This window comes from Callionymus lyra, chromosome 19 (assembly GCF_982586985.1).
Source record: "Callionymus lyra chromosome 19, fCalLyr1.hap1.1, whole genome shotgun sequence".
Classification (NCBI taxonomy): domain Eukaryota; kingdom Metazoa; phylum Chordata; class Actinopteri; order Syngnathiformes; family Callionymidae; genus Callionymus; species Callionymus lyra.
The window spans coordinates 17,763,580-17,786,350 of NC_141836.1; the positions used below are offsets into that span (position 1 = coordinate 17,763,580).

Genomic DNA, 22,771 nt, shown 5'->3' on the forward strand with positions numbered 1-22,771 from the left:
TTTATCTTATTTGCACTACATTCTAAAAACTATTAAACAACTGATAATATACATTGAAAAAATACGTGTGAGAATAACTAACAGACACGGGGAAATAAATATTGAAAATATTAAGAGACATTCTTTTATTTGCCATGATAAATAAACATTTTTTATTAATCATAAAAATCATCACTTATCCTTTTATTAGCTATGTAAGAGTAGTGAAATAAGAAAATATATATTTTGGCCTGAGGAAATAATCTTATATATAATATAATTTTAATCAATATGGAAGACAGGAAATGAAAGAATTCCATGAATTATAAAATGATTAAATATTACAGCTTTATTAACTAAGCAATAAAAGTTTCTGATTCTGATAGCGGGAATAAAACGTCAGCACATTTATGACAGTTATAATGTAATGAAATCTAAATAAACACTATTCTATTATGACCTTAAATATTTATTTATGTTCATGAAAAAGTACAACAATCCAATATAATAGGTTACTATTGACATAAAGAGAAACTATTGCGTTGTAATTACAATGAGTAAAAACATTGTTTTTCGAAAAATAAAAAGAAGAAATTATAATTAACCTGTAAATCAAACTAAGATTAGCAATAACAAAGGGAATTATTAACAGCTGATTTGCTAAACACGGCACCAGATACTTGAAAATGTAAGACCATAAAAGGCAGTTTTATTCTGACCTGATTAGAGTCACAGACTGGACTTTGCCCAGGTCTGCTATTTCCTGCATTGTGTTCTTAGATTAAATAGTTTCAAAACATCTGAATTTGCTCTCTAAAGCTACTTATTATTTCAAAACATTACTACATGTGTATGTGTCTAGAACTACTTATCAATATGTTCGAGTTATTTTAATGGATTGCCACTTAAGCAGCAGATCAATATCGTCAATGTGGATACTCCGAGTTCTTACAGTACCACGTCACATTTCCCCACCCCTTCCGACAAGTCACACTCTCCATCCAAAAACCCTTCTACTCGTTTCCTCTTGGCTCTTTCATACCAGATCTGAGCTCGGAACATGGCAGCAAGCTCTTTGCTACAACACAGTAAGTACAATAATAGTAATTCATTGAAGTTATATTGAGCATTAATGTCACAAGTGTGATTAGACGATAAAACTTGTGTCTGCAGTGCAGAATTTGCTGTTTTTGGCAGCTTTTTTGCCACTAAAAGTTATGACACAGCATTTATTTCTTCTGTAAATGTAATTGTATTTCCGTCTCTGGAGATTTTGATGGTACACGAAACCTCCGACCAATATCCAGGCAGCAATATGAAGAGTGAACTTTGAACTTTCCCCCCAAGCCAGCTCTTAACAACAATAGTAACTCCTTCTTTTTTTATTTCAGCCCACCGTGTAGACCTGCTGGTTGTTACGCAGAAACAAACTTCAGGCTACCGCAGATGTGGCTCAGTATTTCAAAGAGAACCAGGTCGTGCAGTAATTGTCGGGGACGAACACATACGGAGCTGAGATGTAACTGTAGGGCTTTGTTGTCGAGGTAATTGAATAATAAAAATCTTCACATGCAGATAAAAGCTTGAGAGGTAATTACCGTGTTCTCCAGGCCCACTGGTGTCTTTCAGAAAACATGGGGCCCCCGAGAGGTTATATGCAAGACTGTTGTAATTCAAGTCTGAGAGTCACTGGAGTGTTTGGAAAGTGTTTGTGTTGAGCTTTACCGGCTCAAGGAATGACTTTAAATTTACAAACGTATCACAAGTAGTTTAACTCATTTGAAATCAACCTTTTTTTTTTAATTAATTGAATTTTTCTTTTTGGAATTATGTTGATAGATCGAAATAATGAAAAATATGCTTGGCATTAATAAACAAAAAAACTGCTGTCCCGCGGCCAAACAAGACCCAATGACTGTATTCATGATGATTTTGTTTTGCGTATAGGTTCTATAATATAACTAATATGTATTACTTTGTTATTTTATTTGTATTTGTCTTTTATTGTTATTATTTCACTTTCTTCAAAATATTTTTTTAAGAAAAAAATATAATATTAAATAAAATCAATATAAAATAAAATGAAATGAAAATATTAAGCTTAATTTACAAAGGCATGTTGTAATCTAATGTTTTACCCTAATTATTCTTTGACACTTCAGGTATTTCTTCCAACTTTCCTCATCATGTTTAGGTTCTTTCCTGATCAAATCTTATTTCGATTTTTTTTTTACCCTTTGTGAGCTTGGTTTCAGTCAGTAATTAATTAACTTTAACATCTATAAATTATATTTTTGTATTTTCTGGTGTTTTTAATTTTTATGTTTTGGTTTTGCCAGCTGTTTAAATTCACAAAACTTTCTTTTTTTTAAAATTAAAATGGCAAAGGTCTGTCAAAAATATGATTTTTATAATCAAAGATGAACATAGTACCTATAAAATGACTGAATTTGGAGAAATTTCACTGCAGCATTTTGGATTAATGCTGTTCATTCAAATACAGTATGACAACATGTCAACTTTAAACTACGATAAGATTGAAACTTTTAAAGGTCGGAATGTTGGGAGGTCAGGATCTGGGCCACTGATAATTGTTTATTAAGTCCACTGGGGGGCTTTGTAGAAAACAACATTCTTAGCTCATCAAGGTAAATATTGAATCCTTTGCCAAAATAATTAAAATAAAGTTGTCCCCTGGAGGTGCCATCAATTCCTGATTTACAATATTAATTTATTTTACTTAAGATGTCTGACTCATACATGCATGACGACCATCTTGAAGATGATGTCAATGATCTTTTTTCTTTTTTTTCTTGATTAAAGTTGAAGTTTATTGAAGAGCAGGCGGATGAGTCGTGGCGTTGTCGAGAAGCTAGTGAAAATATTAAGAGGCCGTCAAGAAGATGAGATTATGTCCTTGACTCAACAGGCTGAAGCTGGAACATTCAGCTTCAAGGTCTGGTTATGTCAGCCTTAACAGTCCTAATAAATAATTACTTAAATCAAACATGCATGCTAAACAAAATAGCATAAATAAATAAATAAGAGCTGCCTTTATTAACTTCAAATCATGTCAATAAGTTTTGATAAAATATATCAACTAAAATGACTCTATGTAGCGCCATTTTCTTCTGTTTGTTTTCCGGAGTTCAGCTTCACGTGTCTCTTTGAGACTCTTCTCAAGGCCATTAATATTGACACAGTGGGTGTGCTTTCATTTCTCCTGCAGACATCTGCTGAGAACATCGTGTAGTCAAATGTTTTTCTTTCGAGGCAGCTTTTTTTTTTTTTTGTCGTGTGTTCTCTTGGCTGTGTCTCAATGGCTAACGTTGAAGGTGGCAATTGTGTTGACGGTTTCAATTTTGAACCAGATCAGTGTAGTAGCAGCATGTTATCGTTTTTCACCACAACTTCAAACCCTCATTGTTGTCGAGTTTTATTCCTGTAATTGTAGATAAGATAATATGTAGATAAGGTAAGTCTGCAAATCACCTGCAGATCAAACTTTGTTTTGAATCCATGGCTCGCCTGCTGCTGCTGAGGGAGTGGTGTTAATCCCTTTTCTTGAAGCTAATGGTCACTTGAACCAGCAGCCGAAATCGTCAGTGGAAAATTAAAGAGTCTAATGTCAGCTGCAGGTGGAACCAGAAATACAAATAATCTTCGTAATTGTATCTACTATAGGTCAACGTTAACTTGTATCAGAAGTTAAGCTGTTTGATTGATTCGTCGTCTGAATAAGGGATAGGTTTGTAGTTTATACAAAAGGTTAAAACACTTGATATTTTTTCTCTCTTAGTAAAAAACAAAACACAACAGCATTGTATCAATATATATATATATATATATTTATTTATCACTTTTTCATTATTATTATCAAGTTATATTTTATCAGTGTTCTAGTTCTAGTTAATGCTTAAATTCCAATAAAGTATGTATAAAATATAAATACTTTTTAATTCACAATTTACACGCCAATTTTCACAGCGTTTACATTTTTCATATTCATTACGTCTTCCATACCTATGAGAACAAGGATGGCTGAGTACCAGAGGATACAGTCTACTCCAGCCTTTCAAAGCCGGTTACAAGACAAATCAAAGCAGTTACGACTTTGTCAAGATTCATGCGGTAAATTCTGCAACGCCAAAGCAAAGCAGCAATGCTACAAATGCATCCTTGTTTCTATAGTTTGGCAATATATCATATTATTGTCCCTGTAAGGCGATAGGTAACATATAGCCAGATCCTTTCTAATGGACACCTCTAGAGTATTCTTTTGTTGTTTGAAATGTAACGTATTAATGAAGCCAAATATAATAGTTATACATTGACTGTTTTGTCATTGAGTTTAAATATTTCTCTGTAATCCACAAACTATTCTCTAGAAGCCCTTAAGTTGTGGTTGAAGGCACAATTTCTGAGGTTTTTCCTTAGTAGATGCTTGAGTTACTTCCGTTGACGTGTTTGCACTGTCTGTGTGTTCCAAAGGTGTGTCTGCAGCTCCACAGTAGCGCAGCTCTTAGAATGCAACAACAATGGCTCCTTTTTTCTCTCACAGGTTTTAAATGAGGTATAGACTTTTGTGAAGAGAGACTAGAGAGATGCTCCTGCTGTGAAGGGCATGCATTTTTCATGTAAAGATGAGAAACATGACTGGAATTGTGAGATCATTTTGTGAAGAATATCTCGAATGTAGCTCTGAAGCTTGACAAATAACAACAAAACAAAATTCAGCATAAATTGCATTTGAACTAAGTATGGTGATGATACTATAAATAGGGCGGTAAAACATTTATCTGTAACCACTTAAACCATCAAGAGGGATGAAGTAGTGATGTTGCTAAGTAGAGTTGAACATCAATCGAACCCTCCAGGCTCTAGGAGAGGTGATAAATGAAAGAGGGAGTGAGAAACTAATCAGACAGACAATGTCAAGAGAGAGAAAAAAGAAGTGAACAGGAAATCCAGCATCATCTAAGGACGGGAGGAGGGACATTGAGATACCGACGGGGGGGGGAGAGAAAGTGAGCAATAGTATCACATGTGAGGGAGGAGAGGAATGGCAAGGTGAAGGGAGGGAACTAAAGGACTCACAACATTGAAAGCTGTGATAGGGGCGCCAGAGGCAGAGAGGGAACAATCGGGAGAGGACAGCGGAAAGAGGGAGAACATCATCAACGGCATGAGTGCAGTGCTGCGCTGAATCGCAGATGAAGAGGGACAAAAGGAGGAACTAGAAGAAAATCTGTACACGGGACGGACTGTTTTTGTAGATCTAAAAGCAGGAGTGCTTATCAGCGACTTGTGCCTTACAGCTTCAACCGGTGAAAATTGTGTTAGAGGAGCTGAAGTGGGACGGTCCTGGAGACTCTTTTTGCTGCATAGTGCTTAAATAGTTGATGCTCCTGTCTTAACACTGGCTCTTTTGTGTTTATTTATAATCTCTATGAACTATTTCATCTTCTGTGCTGAGAATTGAGAGGGGAAAAAATGGATCTATCTGGAAACCCACAAGGATTCACTGGTGGGACTTTGAGGGTAGAGGATCCAAGGATGGGGGAGCTAAGAGTGGGAGATGGCGTCAGAGCTGGGGAAAGAGACGCCCCGCTAAGACTATCACCTTTCCGTATGCTTCGTATGCTGGACTCGTGTCGGCCTCCTGGGAACCGTATTGGTGAGTTCATCAGTGCCTTTTTTTCTGGTTCCCCCACTGTTTGGGTCCCGGGCCAGTACAAAGCAGATGGCACCAGTAGAGTCTGTTCTGTTTTTTTTTCTAATGGATCAAGGCGCTTTAAATAGATCAACTATAACCTTAGTGTCCTTTTAAAATAAACTGTACTGAACTGAACAGATATTTTATTTCTGGATAACTAAAAAAACTACTTCAACTAGCAGAAGTTGGCTGCTTCACATATAATAATACAAATAAATAACTATGTTATAGCAGGATCATTTAAGAAGTGCTATCACTAAATTGAAAGTATTTTTATGTAAGGAAAATTAAGATTTGTTAAGGTAAGTGTGAGGCTGAATTGGTTTGGAGCACATGCTACTGCTAGCAAATACCAGAACAAAGCACTTTAGATATACATGTGTCATTGGACATGTAAAGGATGTTAAGTTGGTAAAAAAAAGACATGATAAATCATGAACCAAACTTTTACTTCAAGCTATTGGGCTAACTGTGCCAGTCATTTTGCTAGAAAATAAAAGCCTAAACATTTTTTGATTTGGCTTTCTGTGGTTTCTTGAAGAAAAAAAGTTAATATAAACAATTTAAAAAATGTGTTTTAATAAAAAACATTTCCAGCTGTTCAATAAGATATTTAATTCCTTTTGTCCTAGTGTTTTATGGGACAAGATCTTTTCATGGTAATAGAAGCTTACCAACTTAAACGTCTTGACAAAGGGAAAATCAGGGAAATTAGACAAAGTAGGCTTGGCAGAACGAGATGAAATAATAAAAAAGTTCAATCTTTATTTCTGACTGAAAACTGTGCTTTATAAATGAATACAACAACTGCTCTTCAGCAAAAGCTGTGTCAAATGCATAGCAAATCCTAAATAAATACAAGTTTAACATTGAGGCATGCAGAAAAAACATTTGTGTTCACACTCCACTGCGAGTAATGCTGGAACGGTTGTGGCCACGGCATGATTGATGTGCACTACAGACCTAAAAGGCGTGGACGTACACTGAATCTTAATTTGAGTTTTTCTTACCACGGTAGATGATGGAGACTATGGTTGAACCGTGACATGCTCAGATGTTCTCCAAGAATCCAATTAAATAATTCCCGCAAAATTCATTTCAATCTCATTATCATCGCCCCTAGGAGCGAGAGCAGACATGTGGTTACATTTTAAGAACGTGAAAGGATAAACCAGGTCAAAGTCTAGTTATAATCATGGCTAATGCTTTAGTTATAGGCTGCTAATACTACCAGGGCACCCTTGAGCAATCCACAGATGTAAAAAAAAAAAAAGAAGCTTTTGTTGAGAATCGTTGCGAGGACATTCAGGTGCTGATGTGAGCGTCTCAAATTTCTTTGAAAAAGGTTTACAGACACTTTTCCTTCCTCTGTGCTTGAAATTGTAAAAGGGGAGCAGATGACAAATCGGGTTACTCGAGGGCAGGTTTTTTAGAAGAGCCCACTCACTTTCCAGACAGACTGGAGGAAGTTAGGTCAGCCAGGCTTGGCACAGTGTCCCTGCAGCAGTTGCTCAAAATATTTACAGTCTGGAATTAGAGCAGAAAGAACTGCAGGAGACGGGAAGTAGTATATCAGAATTCTAGCTGAGAAACAGGTCTATTAGGAGTCCTTGACTTACTTGTGTGAGCATTAGCTCGACATACTTAAGGTGAAAATGACACAATGACTCGGGTGGATTCCTGGTAATACCGAGGATGTGGTCATGTATGAGCGCCGGCTAACGTGAATGTATCCTGGATCAATTTACTCTGAGTTGAGTATCAGTTGACTGGTTTATTGTTACACCATCTTCACCCATGACATGACGACTGACTGCTAGGTTTTCGCATTAAGTAATTATATGCCGTAATTGTAGCCCGAATTACGCCATGTTATCCGATGCCACGCGTTACAGCCTCTGTTTTATCCAGTGTTTGCACAGATGGAAGGCGTCTATGGTTGTGGTGAGCAGATGGAACAAAGAACGAGGCAGCTGGACTATAGTATTTTCTGTTGAACAACAAGTTATTTTTCTATGCAATTGTTTTTCACCCTGTGTAGCTGGGATCGCCACAACCCCTAGTTCATAGTTTGAGTATCAAGAATACCCACAAGGTAACAAACTAATGTATCAATGTCAACAATCGTACATACCTTATCTATAATATATCTTTGTGTTTTAAAGAGAATGTGTTTTTGTGAAAGAGTGGTTGCCTTGAATCGCCTTAACCACCGGTCCTGATACCTACTGTCATAGGACGGGGGCCATCTTAACCTAGCCCCGCGAAACTTGGATGCAACCTGACGCAAAAAGGTGTGGACCTCGTCCACGGACCAAAGGTTTTTTTTTTCGGACGGACGTACCGTACTCCCTGGCAGGGGTTTGAAAAACATGGCGGGTTTGTTTCTTGTGTTGCGAACTGATCAGTGGCTCGCAGTCGGCAAGAACCAGGCTAGAACCAGCTTGTGGAAAGGAGCCATAAATGTAACAGTAAATGCGGATACACATTTTGGCGCACATTAATTAATAGGTACTTATTTAGGATGCTTAGAATCTTAAAGATGCATCAAAAATACAACCAGGACTGTGTTAAGATCTTGCGTGATTGAGTTTGACTCACGCAAACAAGATGGAATAAGGAGAGTGTCTTCATCTCCGTGATTGAAGCTCATATGTGACCCACAATCAGCCTCAGGAGCTCCTCGACACTGCTGACAGTGATTCATACCGTACCTGTTCAACTCTCAATCATTCCACCCAGCAGCCCCTTGTTTCACTCCGGGGACTGATTTGTCTTTTGCTTCATCAAACATCACCAATCCTTGACGCCGGCCACCCCAGTTGCAGCTTGTTTTCCTTTTTTTTCCCTACTGTTTGAAGCTGAAACAGTAGATCATGGTTCTTGTTTTCAATGTCAACTCCTGTCCCAAACCTCCAAAAATGAATAGCATCTCATATTCAGCGTACTCCCTCAGACCTGAGGGGGTATCAGCCCTTCCCCCCACGTTAACCCACACACATGGGGAGAGAAGGCCGCCCTGTCTGCTGCGCCGTGACTCATTAATCAGATGGATTCTGGTGGGGAGGAGGTGGTCGGATGGTGGGCAGAGATGGGAAAGCTCTATGCAAGCTCATATCGATCTTTTGCCTTCTCGTCTTTCAAGTGGCAAATCTTTCACGATTACTTCACACCCCTGCGATGTTGGTGGTACATCCTCACGTCTGGGCTTTTGGACCAAACTATCACAGAGGAGAGGGGTGGGGGGGGGTCACTTGGAGTCAGAGTTATGAAGAAAACATTCACTCGATAAATGGATATTCATCATAATAGCATTTCTTTCTGTTTGTTTTTAGGTATTGTCCACGAAAACGTGAAGATGGGCTCCGATGGCGAGAGCGACCAGGCGTCCGGTACTTCCTCCGATGAAGTTCAGAGTCCAGTCAGGGTCCGTATGAGGAACAACCACCATCGACGCATCTCTAATGAGGTATGTGAAATACTCACCCCTTCAAAATCCATTATCATCCTACTGGAGCAACTGTTTTGAAAAGGCAACTAAGGTCCGAACCCAACTCTCCTGACTTACTCTTGTGTTTTAAGTCTTCCTCTCAAAGATGCAGTAATTCCCTCATACTTACCATGTTTTGAGTTATTACTTGGTGAAGTTCTTACCGAGTGAAATCTCGGTGAACGAGAGGTTACGAGAGCAGAGTCCATTATAATGTAATAATGGGCTTCACTCCTCCTACAGCCAGCTGTAATCATGCCCTGCTTTGTTTATACAATGAGTCCCTTGGAGATGGAGACTTCCAGGGATTGTATTTGTCGGGCCAATCACAGCATAGTGGGTGTGGTTATGGTAAACAAGATTTTATCTCCAGAAAAACTGTTTTCAGTGGGCGTGTCTTAAGCACATTTTCTAATGTAAATATTCCACTTTTTACAAACAAACACATATTGATGAGTAGTGTTTAAGCGTCTTGTGACCCTGGTGTGTGAAAGGCGCTGTAGAAATAAAGTATTTAAGAGACACTTAAATTAACACACAAGTTGCACTTTAATAATCCAAGCATGGCCATGGTATCGTCTAATTAAAAGATTTACTCACTAAAGTAATGTTTGCGTATTCAAGAAGATTTGCTGTGTCTAATTGGAAAATAACAATTTCCAGAAGGAGACCTCCTGAGGGATCAATAAAGTTCTACCTAACCTAACCTAACCTAAACTAAGATACATTTCACGTCTTTGACATGAGATATTAAATGTTGAGTTATAATCTGAACCTAAATTGGGCTGAAAATGGATAACTTTAACCAAACATAACAATAAATAAATAATTCAACATAATAGCTTTAAAAATTAAACATGCATATATATTTAATTTCATGCAAGAGCCGCAATTTTAATTTTTTTTGGAAACACAAACACGGACAGAAAAACCTTCCAATCCCTAAAATTGCTTCTCTTCAGTTTATGTATAGAAGGAAAACAAACACATGGATCTGACATGCACTTGTGAGCAGCAGGCAGTCGTCTGTCTCTCGTCAGATGCTCCAGAAAACTCAGCTGACAGTGCTTGGAAGGTTTTATTTTTTATCCAGTGAAGCAGGAGTGTTTTAAGCTTGTGCCTGGGAATCGCACAAGGCATCTAAATAGATTCACTATTTCCACCAGCTTAGATATTAGCTTATAATACTGCCTCGCTAGTAGAGCTCCATGTAAGTAAGTAAGTAAGTAATTTTTATTTATATAGCGCTTTTCCAGACCAGGGTCACAAAGTGCTTAAACAATCAAAACAATATTCAATAAAGTATATATTTTAAACATCAAGATAAAACTGAAAACACAACAGGAGTTCCAGAAAATCAAGGAACAGCCTGAACAAATAGAAACGGGGAATAAAACAAAGGAATAACGGAAAGAATATTGAAATACACACATCTCTGTAAATGCCAGTATAGTTGTTGTTAATAATCTTTAATTTAATAATCTTACCCTTTAAGTAATTTTTAAGTAAAATTGTCTCTGAAATATTCATAAATTGTTATTTATGTCTCTTTTTGTGACTATTTTCCTTATTTAAATGATCAGATCGGACCACTTTATGTGATTTATTTTCTCTTTTCGGTCGTTTAGGTCAATAAAGCTTAAAAATGCCAACCTTAAACATCTAATAGAGAAGCTGTTAGCATTGTTGGCTAGCTGATGATGGTGCTTGCTGAAGTAATTCTAAGGTGTTTAAAAAAAAAAGAGACATTTCTGCCTGAGATTGGAAAATATTATTTCCAAAGGTCATGTGACTGTTATTTACATCGATTGCAGTTCGATAACGTATAATAAAATAAACAATGTAGAGAAGCTAGAGTTGGTCGTTCCTTTCGGGAAGACCCCTCGTGTCTTTCGGTCTGACAGTCTTTCCCGGCGTGTCGAGTGCAGCGGTAGGACTGGGAAATGCCTCTGGACACACAGGCTGCTGCCTCCGACTGTTCCAAACAGTGGAAGGGACTAATTTAGAGCATGTTTACCACAAGAGCAGAGGAGGAGGAGAGGAGGAGGAGGAGAGGAAGAGGAGGAGAGGAGGAGCGCGGTGACGGAGGGAGACGGCTGGGGTGAGGGATAATTATTAGTGTGAGCAAGAAAAAGGGAGATCCTCGTCTCCAGGCTCCGGAAGGTGAAAATAGGAAGATGGACAGAATAGAATAGGAAAAAAAAAAAAAGACGTTCTCCCGCGAGCCACTTTCCACCCCCTATTTTTCCGACTCCCCCCCGCAGAAATCTGTCTATTCCTCTCTGCTCCCATTCTCCCCCCTCCTCCCTTATCATGGTTCCTCCTCCTCCTCCGTTCGTAGATGTTCTCTCTCTCTCTCCCTCTCTCTCTCTCTGTGCTCGACTCATGCTTTCTCTTTCTCGCTCTTTTGGCTTGCAAACGGTCATGTAGCGGGTCAGGCGCATGCATCGTGAAAAGCGCTTGTGTGTGAGTGTATAGAAACACACGTTTAAGGAGGACAATGAGGGAGCTACTAGAGCTGTTCTACATTGTGAGTATGGGGACACGTGTATTTGTGTGTGTGTGTGTGTGCGTCTTTATTCAATCTGTGCCGGTGAGCAAGAGGGCATCAGTGTCTGTTGACCTACAGGGTCTGTTGTTTTGGTCACCTGTTATGTCATTATTGCATTTGTCTAAACTGCTGTTTTTGAGGAGTGAAGCAAACTCTTGAGATGTGATTTTGACCCGTTCTCGAGTCTCAAACCTGTTGGCTGCCTCCCCGAATAGCTACTGCTGTAATCAACTTTGCATTTCCTGATTAGTTTTTTTAATTCTTCCTGTGTGGGCAGCGCAACAGTAAACGCCGTGACAGCTTGTTGGAAACGCCGTATGTAGTTGTGTAAAAGCCGGGGAGCTCCAGGGAAGCCATTATCGGCATAGATTTCCTTTTGACTTTCATCTTTGGTCTCAATAGCACACAGTGGATTCACTCGCTTCAAACCCTCCCACTCGTGTCCACATGAAACACATGTGAATTCACACATTCACATTGAGGACACATACTGTTGGGACTGGGCCATCCAGCTCCTGCTACCATGGAAACAACATGTGATTGGCATCTCGCCAGTGTAAATGTCCTACATTCACTGTAAATGCGAGAATTTGGGGTTTTAAATAGCCATGCCTGTTAGACTTGTGTGATGATGCAAGATGACTCTACGTCGATAAAAGCGTTTGAACTATCCAATATCGTGCCGTCAGCAATCACAAAAAAAAGGCTGTTCTTGTTATAATGGCTATCGCTGAAAAGTGATGTCGATGTAGCTTTTTTGAACCTCTCGTCTTATCCTGAATTGGGTCAAGAGGACAAGCAGTTTTAGCGAGTAGGTCCAGACTTTCCTCTCCCTGGCTGCTCTTCCCGAGGGACCCCGAGGCATTCCCATGCTAGCTGAGAGACAAAGTGCTTCCTCTGGGACCTCCTGGTGGTCTCCTACTCAGCTGACCAAGCCACCTCATCTTACTCTCCCGGATGGCCACCATTTCCTCCCCTATTTCTAAGGGAAAACCCAGCTATCCTACAGTAAAAACTAATTTCAGCTGCTTGGTGAGGGTAGGGATTCGGATCAAACGGTATACTGAGAGCATTGCCTTTTGGCTCAGCTCTCTCGCTGCCACATCACATTGGCTAAGATGTCCTGCTTTCTTTTCTGTTATCGAACCTTAATATATATCATGATTTGCAGTGAAAAAATCCGAATATTGCTTTCTAATGCCATGCTAATGCTGGACTTATAGAAGTCAAATGCTACTGTGCTAGCTTTCTGTAAAAGGAGGTTTAAGCAACTTTTATACTACTGACGCCACAGTCTCAACCGATATTAGTTTTATTTGCTGTTGTGTTACAAAAATTGACATGTTTTGAGGTGGTTATTTACTCTTTTTTTTTTCTCGAAATGGAATAACAATGAGTTTGAGTTTATCATAAGTATGCCATCTCATACAACAATCATATTCATTCTAACTAGCAAAACCCTATTACAATTTATTGACCTTTTGTATCTTCCGATGCTTTCATTAATGTTTTAAGTTGCCTTTTCTGCATTCGGTAATATATTTATATATATAACCAAATATTGCTTTCTAATGCCAATGCTAATGCTGGACATCGAGTCAAATGCTACTATACTAGTTTTCTATGTGTATATATACTGTGTATATATATATATATATATATATATACAATTTTTTTCTTAGTTTTAATGTGGCAGTAGCATTTGTATATTGTATTTCCAGCATATTCCATTAAAGGGATGAAAGCCAGATTGATTTAATAATGAAATGTAATTAGTTAAATTTATTCCAAACCATTTTAATTAATGTTGTGTATCAACAGTGTCTGACTATTGAGACATTTCCTGACTCATCGATGAGAAAACTCTCTCCAGGCAGACGCTTATCGGAAACAAATTATGATTATTGCGACGCTGTGGCTTGATCTTCAATGTCGATGATTTATATATGGGTCGGTATTTTACCAGGTAGACAGTCCAATCATCTCCAGTGTATCAAGCTGTTACGAGCGGGTCATAAAAGTCCTCGACAGTTACTGATGGAATGATTGGTTCTTGTCTCTGTGGACATATTTTTCTTAGAGGTTTTCTCACCTAGAACCTCAAATATATTGGTCTTTGTAATTCATGAGCCTTGAGCTGGACATGCCGTAAATGAAGACGGTGTGTTTATCATAACTTAAGCTTTCATTTGTGTACTTACTACTGCTTTTTTTTTCCTTCTCTCTTCCAGGACATAAACAAGCGTTTATCTCTCCCCGCTGACATCAGGCTACCGGAGGGTTACCTCGAGAAGTTTGCCATGAACAGCCCGCCCTTCGACAAGCCCATGAGCCGAAGGCTACGACGTGCTTCACTGGTCAGTACTCAGTGTTGACAAGAACCCGGCATGAACAAGTGCGAAGAAGGCGAGGCTAGGTTGTTTTATCCTGCGGTTGTTTTGCTGAAAAAGGAAAACTGTCGTGTTTATCTGAGTCACGTCATCATATCAGATGACAATGGCGTTATTTTCTAACATTCATTCATAGAGTGGAGACTTCAATGGCTCAGCAGGGTATGAATAATTTTGTATTATGTATCCAGGCCGAGAGAATCATGGGTACAATGATGGAGAAAGAAAAGAAGGACGCTTCTCGTTCCCTGAGATGGAAATAGATGGACAGCCAAGTACTCATGAATATGCAATCTATCTTCTTTATCTCCTTTGTAGAGCATCTGAAGTATCTGCTTGTTTTTATTTTGCCCGCCCTCCTACCTTTGTGTCTCCCTTCACCTTGAAATCCACTTATCTACTCTATTTAACTCTCTTCATACGGTTCTCTCTCCCATATGTACACCTTTACCCTTCCCTAAGTCTTCCTTTAAAGACCAAGCGCTATAGTCTAGAGAACAGCAAACATCATTTAGCCTTTGTTCATCCCTTTTATTGTAATTATTGAACAGGATTAGTGGGTTTTCTGTGTCTCGCCACTGGAGGCAGTTTAATGACACAGCCGATGTGCAGAAGACTTTCACAGAGAACTGTTTTTTTTTTGTTTTTTTTTAAGAACTGGCATTTTGCTGAACCCCAGCTAAGGCTTTTTTTTATGTCTTATAGGTTAATTCCATATGGTGTGGTGGCGTGTTGCTAGGTTTGTCTGCGATGTAATAGATTTTCAATAATTGAGCAGCTATGGCAGGCTCCTCAGCTGCCACCCTGCTGACTAACATTACACAGCAACGGCCAAAATTGCACACGCTGAAAAGACATCCCAGTCTATAATGATGTTTTAGCTCACAAGATAATCTCTCACTCCTTTAAATCTTAAATAGCATTTAATACATGCATTGACAATATGTTTCCAACCGGAAAAAAACCCTTAAAATTAGATTAATTTAGGGCTGAGGCTCTCTGTTATGTTATTCAAGCATTCTCCTGAAAATGTTATTGATTAGTAATGGGATAGCAGATATTTTTATATATATAAAGAGCAATTATGAATACACTGGTGAAAAAAATACATTTAACTATTATCCTTTTAAGTTCATAACAGAATTAGATAAATAGCGATAGATGAATAAAATAAACATAAAAATGTAATAACTAGAAAAAAAGATCAATAAGCTGTAATTGATTAAAGATACGTTTTATTGTCTATCATTGCATTTAAATACTTTGTTTGAATGAGATTTAGTTCTCCAAAAAGAATGCCTATCCTACCTTCCATGAGCTAGTTTAACAACCCGAATCAAGTTAATAATGTCTTAAGAAAGACAAATGTTCTATTATTTATCATTTTTGAAATAAATTGAAGCCTTTCTAAAAAAATGTTTTAAAACCTGGAAGTCTGTGTTGCTCCATGAAAGAAGAATCAGAATCATATTTATTTCCAGTAGTTTAAAAAAAACAAAACAACAATGAACAATGAAAAAACGAATGAAAAGAAGCATAAATGAGTTGGAAAAAGCAAGAATGTCATGAACACAATTAAATAACAGATTATCAATGAGCAGCAAAGAGATAGAAAACTGATACTAGTCAACTTCTCTTGCGTTGACATCTGAACAATGATCACGATCCATCGGCTCAAGTGAGATGGTGTGTTCAGGGACACCTGACACACTTTCAATATCTCAGTGACACGTTCAATGTGGGTGACTGAACAGTGACGTGTTCTTCCTACTGAGGATCAACTTGATATTTAGAATCAGTTATGATTCATACCTTAAATAATGTAACTGACCCTTTGTCTATTTAAGTGTTTTTTATTGCTTATTTTAAATCAACTTTTTACGGTCTACTTCGAAACCCTAGAAATATCCTTTTAAAAATGAAACCTGATGAAATAGAAGCTAAAATGTACAAACAATATTCATCCGCTGATCAATACTATTGATCAACCTCTGACATGTTTAAAAGATCATACTTTTTACATTTAGTGAATGAAATCTAGATCTTTCATATGATCAAGGTGTGATTCCAGGAGCAAAGTCGTGTTTTTTCATCCAGAATCAGACACTTTGACAGAGCTGGAGGTCCTCGGTTTGTTTTCTTTAGTGCTTCTCTGAGGGCGCTCGGTGGGCAGAAACGTGTGTGTTTGTGTGGGTGTTGTTGCGAGTTTGCATTTGTGTCACTGTGTATGAGTCCCCCTGGCTAGTCGGCAACAGAGCTCAGCAGCAGTTCCTGACAGCCGCTGTCACAAACACGGAGGGGGGCTCGTGTACGTGTGCATCAATGCATGCGCAGTTCAATTTCACCTTTATAAACCAGTAAATAATTAATCTAAAATAACTATAGCTAAGATGCCTACAGATTATATATCACACCAATTTATTTCATTCTGAAACTAGATCAAGAATATCCCAAGTATTTACATTTATTGTATGTTTGAGCGTAAAAGCATCCATTATTATTGCTGGGTTTTTGCTTTTTGTTTTTTTTACATTTTTGTAATTTATTTGTCTTAAAAATGTTTAATATTCCATATATATGGTATGTAAATATTTAGTGATTTAGGTTTTGTATTTTCCCCTCTAGCATTGACACATAAAAAGCAAAACTAGGTTCACACAGTAAACGGAACATTTGAACGCCTCACTGAGTTCATACATTTTATTCCAAATAAATTGGTTCATAAAGGTTTGTTTATATGCTGGTTTTGTTTTATAGTAGCGATGAATCCATTCACAGATATTTCAGTGTGTCGTCATGTGTCCAAGGCCCGATCTGATGTTGGCCTTTAGGCATGACTTTAAAGAGATCACATGCTTCATCAACTAACTTGGTCACTGGAGAGAGCCCTGCCCCCCCACACGTACCGAACCAACGCTCACTCGTATCAGCACAAGATACATTTTTTTTAAAACACAACTGAGGATGATGTTCTGACTGAGAAGATAGAATACAGCCGACTGTGAGGATAGATGAGTCTTTTTGAGAGAAATGGATGTAGATAAATACGGTGGAATCCAAACGTGGCTGTTAGTTCACGTATAAACTCATGAGACTTGGGCTTAGCCTTCATAGCTTTATAACGGATTGTTTTCAATTTACCTTATGAACATTATTATTATATTTACCTCTACCATTATGTTTTTAACCTATTTAAATTAAATTAAAAATTAATTGTCTACTATTGATTTCTGGATAACCATCTGGGACCACAAAGGTTTTGAAGGATTTCTGTATATTCATGTATGGCTTTTTAAAAAATGGTAGAAAGCATCCATTTATAAAACACAATCTAATCACAATCAATTTCATGGCTGCCCCATTTTGCTTCCTGGTTAAGGGTGTTGGTTTTGTTTTAGCAGTGGGCCACCAAACTCTTTTATTTTTATTTTATTTCATTGAGTCATGCTTTTGTAGCTTATTAGCAAAGGAATGCACTCCCTGGTCATTAATGGTTTTATTTCATATACCAACTCAATTTGGTTCAAAAATTAAAGGAATAAAAAACCCTTAAATTCAAATTACAAAAGCAATTACTTAATTTTACCTGAGTGGGCATGAGGTTCTTAGACCTTCATATTGTTTAATCCATGTAAATATATATACATTATATATATTTTTATAAATGAGTCTAGAATCGTGTTAAATGTAAGAATTATTGTACTATACATGTACTTACTGTATGGCCTTTATTTAAAGATCTTCAGCTGTTCTGTAATATTAAATGGCTTCTTTTTTTTTTTACTTAGATCGATTTGAAAGTATGTAAAGTACCTTTTTCATATTTTTCGAGTGAACTTCAAATGGGTCGGTTCAATGTTTTAGACTGTAAATATGGACATTTAAATATATTTATTCTTTGTCTTTAATGTAAAGCTGAATGCACTTTGCCCTGTACTGTAATTGGTTGCAGTATGATAAAAATACGTATGGAAATCACAATATGAATTGATAACTTGAATAGTTTTGAGAAAAATCATATAATTTATTCCATTATTAAATAATATTTATGAAAAACATTGGGGCTAGATTTGTGAAATATAACGTCTTGGTGTCACATGCAATACTTTCCCATTTTAAGGTTAAATCTTGATTTTCCAACTTGAACTCAAATTCCTGCACGATGCAAACGTCGGTGAGAACTAAGGTGTGATGGCACAGAAGCATAATTTACATGTGGAAGAAACAAGGCCACATCGTCGGTGAATAACATGCCTGGTGACTCAGACGCCTGCTGCTGTCGTCTAAATGTCATCATCAATGCCGCTGAAGTCTGAAGAGTTTGACCTGAAGGATGTTGTTGTTGCGGTGGATGTCTTTAATATGGTGGTCCAGTCAACACTTGGGCGATCCTCAAGCTGGTGTTGAACTTGTGATCAGAAACTTGTGATTTAATTTCTTTTTTTCCTTTTTTTTTTTCTTCTTTAGTCTGAAATTGGCTTCGGGAAGCTCGAGACGTACATTAAACTGGACAAACTAGGCGAGGTAGGTTTCTTCAACAATCGTCAACACATGAGTACAGAATGTTCTCTGTAAATTGGACGTAACACGGCTTTACTTTCAGGGAACCTACGCTACCGTCTTTAAAGGACGGAGCAAGTTAACAGACAACCTAGTAGCTCTCAAAGAGATCCGACTGGAGCACGAAGAGGGAGCGCCCTGCACAGCCATCAGAGAAGGTCCGGGACTGTTCGCTAAGACGTCAAAAAGCACACGTGTTACTTCGGGACGTTTTGTTGACTGACTTTTTTCTCCCTCCTTCAGTTTCTCTCCTGAAAGACTTGAAGCATGCCAATATTGTCACTCTCCATGATATAATCCACACTGACAAGTGCCTGACACTCGTGTTTGAGTATCTGGTGAGTGTGAATCTACCGTGTTTAACTGTTCTTAATGGCTCTCTGGCATTCATCTATATGTCAACACTGAATTATCTCGACAGGAAAAGGATCTGAAGCAGTACATGGACGACTGTGGGAGCATCATGAGTGTCCAAAATGTCAAGGTAGCCAATGTTTGAATGCGGATGTTTATTTGAGATTTACTGGACATCTATGTTTAGATGTTATTTCCACATTCTTAAACGCTAAGTGTTATTAAAACTAATGTATCTTTATTCCCTTTACAACCCTTTTATATCTCAATACATACCCGTCTCACTCCTTCTCAGTGAACTCATCGCTTCTCCTGCGTGTGTTTATTGCATCAAGTCATTAAGCATGGTTAACATGTGGAAAACGGTAAGAATGGTAATACTAGAGTTCTAATAGAGTCACAACAGAGATTAAATAGGCATACAGTACATTAGTAATAGTTATACGATAACAACAGAGTCATTAAATGTTGTAAATAATTGATTTTCAGCAGAGTAATAGTTATTAGTACTATGACAAAGTAACAACGACTCAGTATACGCAACATATACACATCAAATATTGATACACTCACACAATTTAAAGAACATGTTGCAAAGCATTTAAGCTTTTAAACTGGAAGCTCAAACTGAGCAAGGAAACGCCTTGTCATGCTGTAAATAAACTCTTGCCGTCATCTTGAAAGACACCAGTTGTATGTAAAAACACAGATGCAGTTTGCAGTGGAATATTGCCATTTATCATGTGATGTATATCGTGATATTGTCATGTTGCAACTAGGGGGCAACGGTACAATATATACCAATACTGTAGGAACAAGGATATACTATACATGAATACTTGACAGTGGTGTTCAAGAGTCTACAGACCACATAACTCTTGACCGTCTTAACTACTTTAATTGGTTTTGAAACAAAAAAAGCCCAAACATCAACTTTGAAAGCTGCTGGAATCAACTGTATCCTCTTATCCTCAGACATTGTTGGGATCTTGCAGCTGTAGCATTGGAGGATGTATGAATGCAGTTTAATTACAACACAAAAATTAACAAATGTATAAATATTGTGAAATTGTTAATTCTAGAATAAAAACCTTTTGTACATTTTTACACACACTGGTTAAAAAAAAAAATTCAATCTTTTCAAGTGTACCGATATTTTCTAAACACCCTAAATTGTATCACATGTATCATGACGAGTATTGTACCCCGATGCATATCGTGATGTGTATCCCCACCAACTTCCTGCCCAAACTTAAATATTTATCAAGATTCCCGTTATTGTATGAACTTTTTATTGATTTCTCATTTAAAAGATGTATACCAGACCGGGTTTTGATGAATATCGTGATGTGTATTTTAATCCTGATGCATATGATGATGCGTTTCGTATCATGAGGTTCTTGCGTGGTTATCGCAGGCAAATCCGGAACAAACCCAACACCTTCCACCTTGTCTCTCCTCTTCAGATCTTCCTGTTCCAGCTGCTGCGCGGTCTAGCGTACTGCCACAGGAGGAAGGTGCTCCACAGAGACCTCAAACCTCAGAACCTGCTCATCAATGAGAAGGGGGAGCTGAAACTAGCGGATTTTGGTAAACAACCCGTCGTCACTTATTAAATAGTCTATTAATATTTATGCCTTCAGATAATTGCCTTTTGACTAGCTTCTGGCTAATATCCTGTGTGATGTTATCGGCTCTGTGTTTTAATTCCCTGCTTACAGTGGAAGCAGCCATTATTCCGCTTTATTCCTCTGCATATTTTAATATTCTTGTCTTGTAAATCATCAAAGGGTTAGCCAGAGCCAAGTCTGTCCCCACCAAGACCTACTCCAATGAAGTCGTGACATTATGGTACCGACCTCCAGATGTGCTGCTAGGCTCCACTGAATACTCCACACCCATTGACATGTGGTGAGTAAACACTCCTGGAAGTACACTCGATTCCCAGGAACACCGGAGCACACTTGAATCTATATTTGAACGGACATTTTCAAGAATTCTAAATCATCGAGGCTTGTAAAGGGCAAACACACGTAAATGTCCTCGGACGTGTGGTCCGTGCTCTTGATAAGGAGGTTCACATGTTTCTTGAGGAAACAGATTTTCTCAGCTCTGCCTGAGGTGCTGCTCACACCAAGTCTCGAGTCTGTGTTTGCGTATCCACAGAGTCACTCGTGAGCACAGGCTTCACCATGGCAACAGAGTTTTGGTCGTTGGTCTTCGCAGCATCACGACCTGCATGTTGGATAGATTAATTGTGCACCAGTTTGAGTCGAGATAAGTAGCTGTGTTTCTGTGCAGGGGTGTCGGCTGCATCTTTTACGAGATGATAACGGGAAGACCTCTTTTCCCCGGATCAACCGTGGAGGACGAGCTTCACCTCATATTCCGAATTCTTGGTGAGACTATTTCGATGCTTTGTCCCTTTACGTTTATATTCCGGAGCACTTATTTAAAAGTCTTTTATGAACACATGCTTCATTTAACTTATTTGATCTACTTTACTACACAAAACCTTTAACCCTTTATTTTTTAATGTATCCTTTCATGTGCTTTTCTTTTAATGTATATTTCTAGTTTAAAGCAATGACACTGGTAATGTCGGAAAATAAAGACCATATATATTTAAAGAAAAACAGAAAAGAAAAAAAAAAAATTTGGAGTAGACTAACCTGAGCATGAATCTACAATTAAAATAAATAAAATGACTTCAAAAGAAAAAAAGGTTTGCAAAAATGAGATCCGAATTACAGTATATACTGACAAATCTAAAATAAAATGAAATTAATTGTAAAAGATTTCACTAAAATACTTTACTTATGAGAGAAAACAGGGGTATTATAATGTATTTATAGCTTAATGCTGGTGTTATAATATAGTAGAGTATTCAAAGTTATAACATAATTGTTCTATGTTTATAATATAGTAGTAACAGTCTTTTGGTATAATAGAGTAATAACATAGTAATAATATCCTGATAATGGAGTAATAAGAGATTTATGATTTGTAAAACTTTAGTTATAGTAGAGTAATTATAGAGTAATAATAGGGTAATAATAGCGTTATGATGGAGTAGTAACAGAGTAGCACCAGATTTATAGTATAGTAATAACAGCATAATACAATAGGTCTATTAAAGTAACAGCAGAGTTTAAATAGAGAATACATTAGAGTATTTATAAGAGTAATAACATAAAAATGTTGTGAATAATGGAGTTGTAGCAGATTAATAAGTAATAATAAAGAGCTTTAATTAGAGAGATATTATAGTTATAAGACAGTGTCTATTATATGTAACTAAAAGGTAATAATGGAGGTAAAAGTGAGTGAAAAAGTGTGATTCCTAAATTGTTTCATATTAAAATAATGCTACTGCTTAATTAGTAGTTTTTTGAGAGGTAAATCTATGGTGTGAATAATTAGCTCCCCTCCTTTGCAGGTACACCAACAGACGAGACATGGCCGGGCATCGCAGCCAGCGAAGAGTTCAAGACGTACAATTTCCCTCGATACCACGCAGAGCCTCTTGTCAACCACGCGCCCAGGTATGAAGCACCGAGGTTCACTTTCAGTGGGTTGTAGCCGAGCGATTGTTCGCCCCCATAATGGCTATTTTCTTCGCCCTCACAGGATAGACAACGATGGGCACGATCTGCTGTCATTGCTTCTACAGGTAAAGGACAAGGCTCTTCTCAAATTGAGGGTGTTGCATAATGATTGACTGTAGACCC

At 37.8% G+C, this 22,771-nt stretch overlaps 1 protein-coding gene across 5 annotated transcripts in view; it reads left to right on the forward strand.

The window, feature by feature from the left end:
* The window catches only part of LOC148059795 (cyclin-dependent kinase 17-like), a 42,126-nt gene that overhangs the window by 13,293 nt on the left and 6,062 nt on the right, over positions 1-22,771 (forward strand). For 4 of the 5 annotated variants that reach the window (XM_087782318.1, XM_087782319.1, XM_087782321.1 and 1 more), the window contains 11 exons: positions 9,031-9,164; positions 13,968-14,093; positions 18,594-18,650; positions 18,730-18,844; positions 18,930-19,024; positions 19,108-19,170; positions 20,507-20,630; positions 20,831-20,951; positions 21,342-21,439; positions 22,480-22,585; positions 22,671-22,713. In XM_087782318.1, the coding sequence (XP_087638444.1) occupies positions 9,031-9,164; positions 13,968-14,093; positions 18,594-18,650; positions 18,730-18,844; positions 18,930-19,024; positions 19,108-19,170; positions 20,507-20,630; positions 20,831-20,951; positions 21,342-21,439; positions 22,480-22,585; positions 22,671-22,713 (1,082 nt within the window). Of the gene's footprint in view, positions 1-5,000; positions 5,657-9,030; positions 9,165-13,967; positions 14,094-18,593; positions 18,651-18,729; positions 18,845-18,929; positions 19,025-19,107; positions 19,171-20,506; positions 20,631-20,830; positions 20,952-21,341; positions 21,440-22,479; positions 22,586-22,670; positions 22,714-22,771 lie in introns of those variants that run through there. The other variant, XM_087782320.1, reaches the window with a different exon arrangement.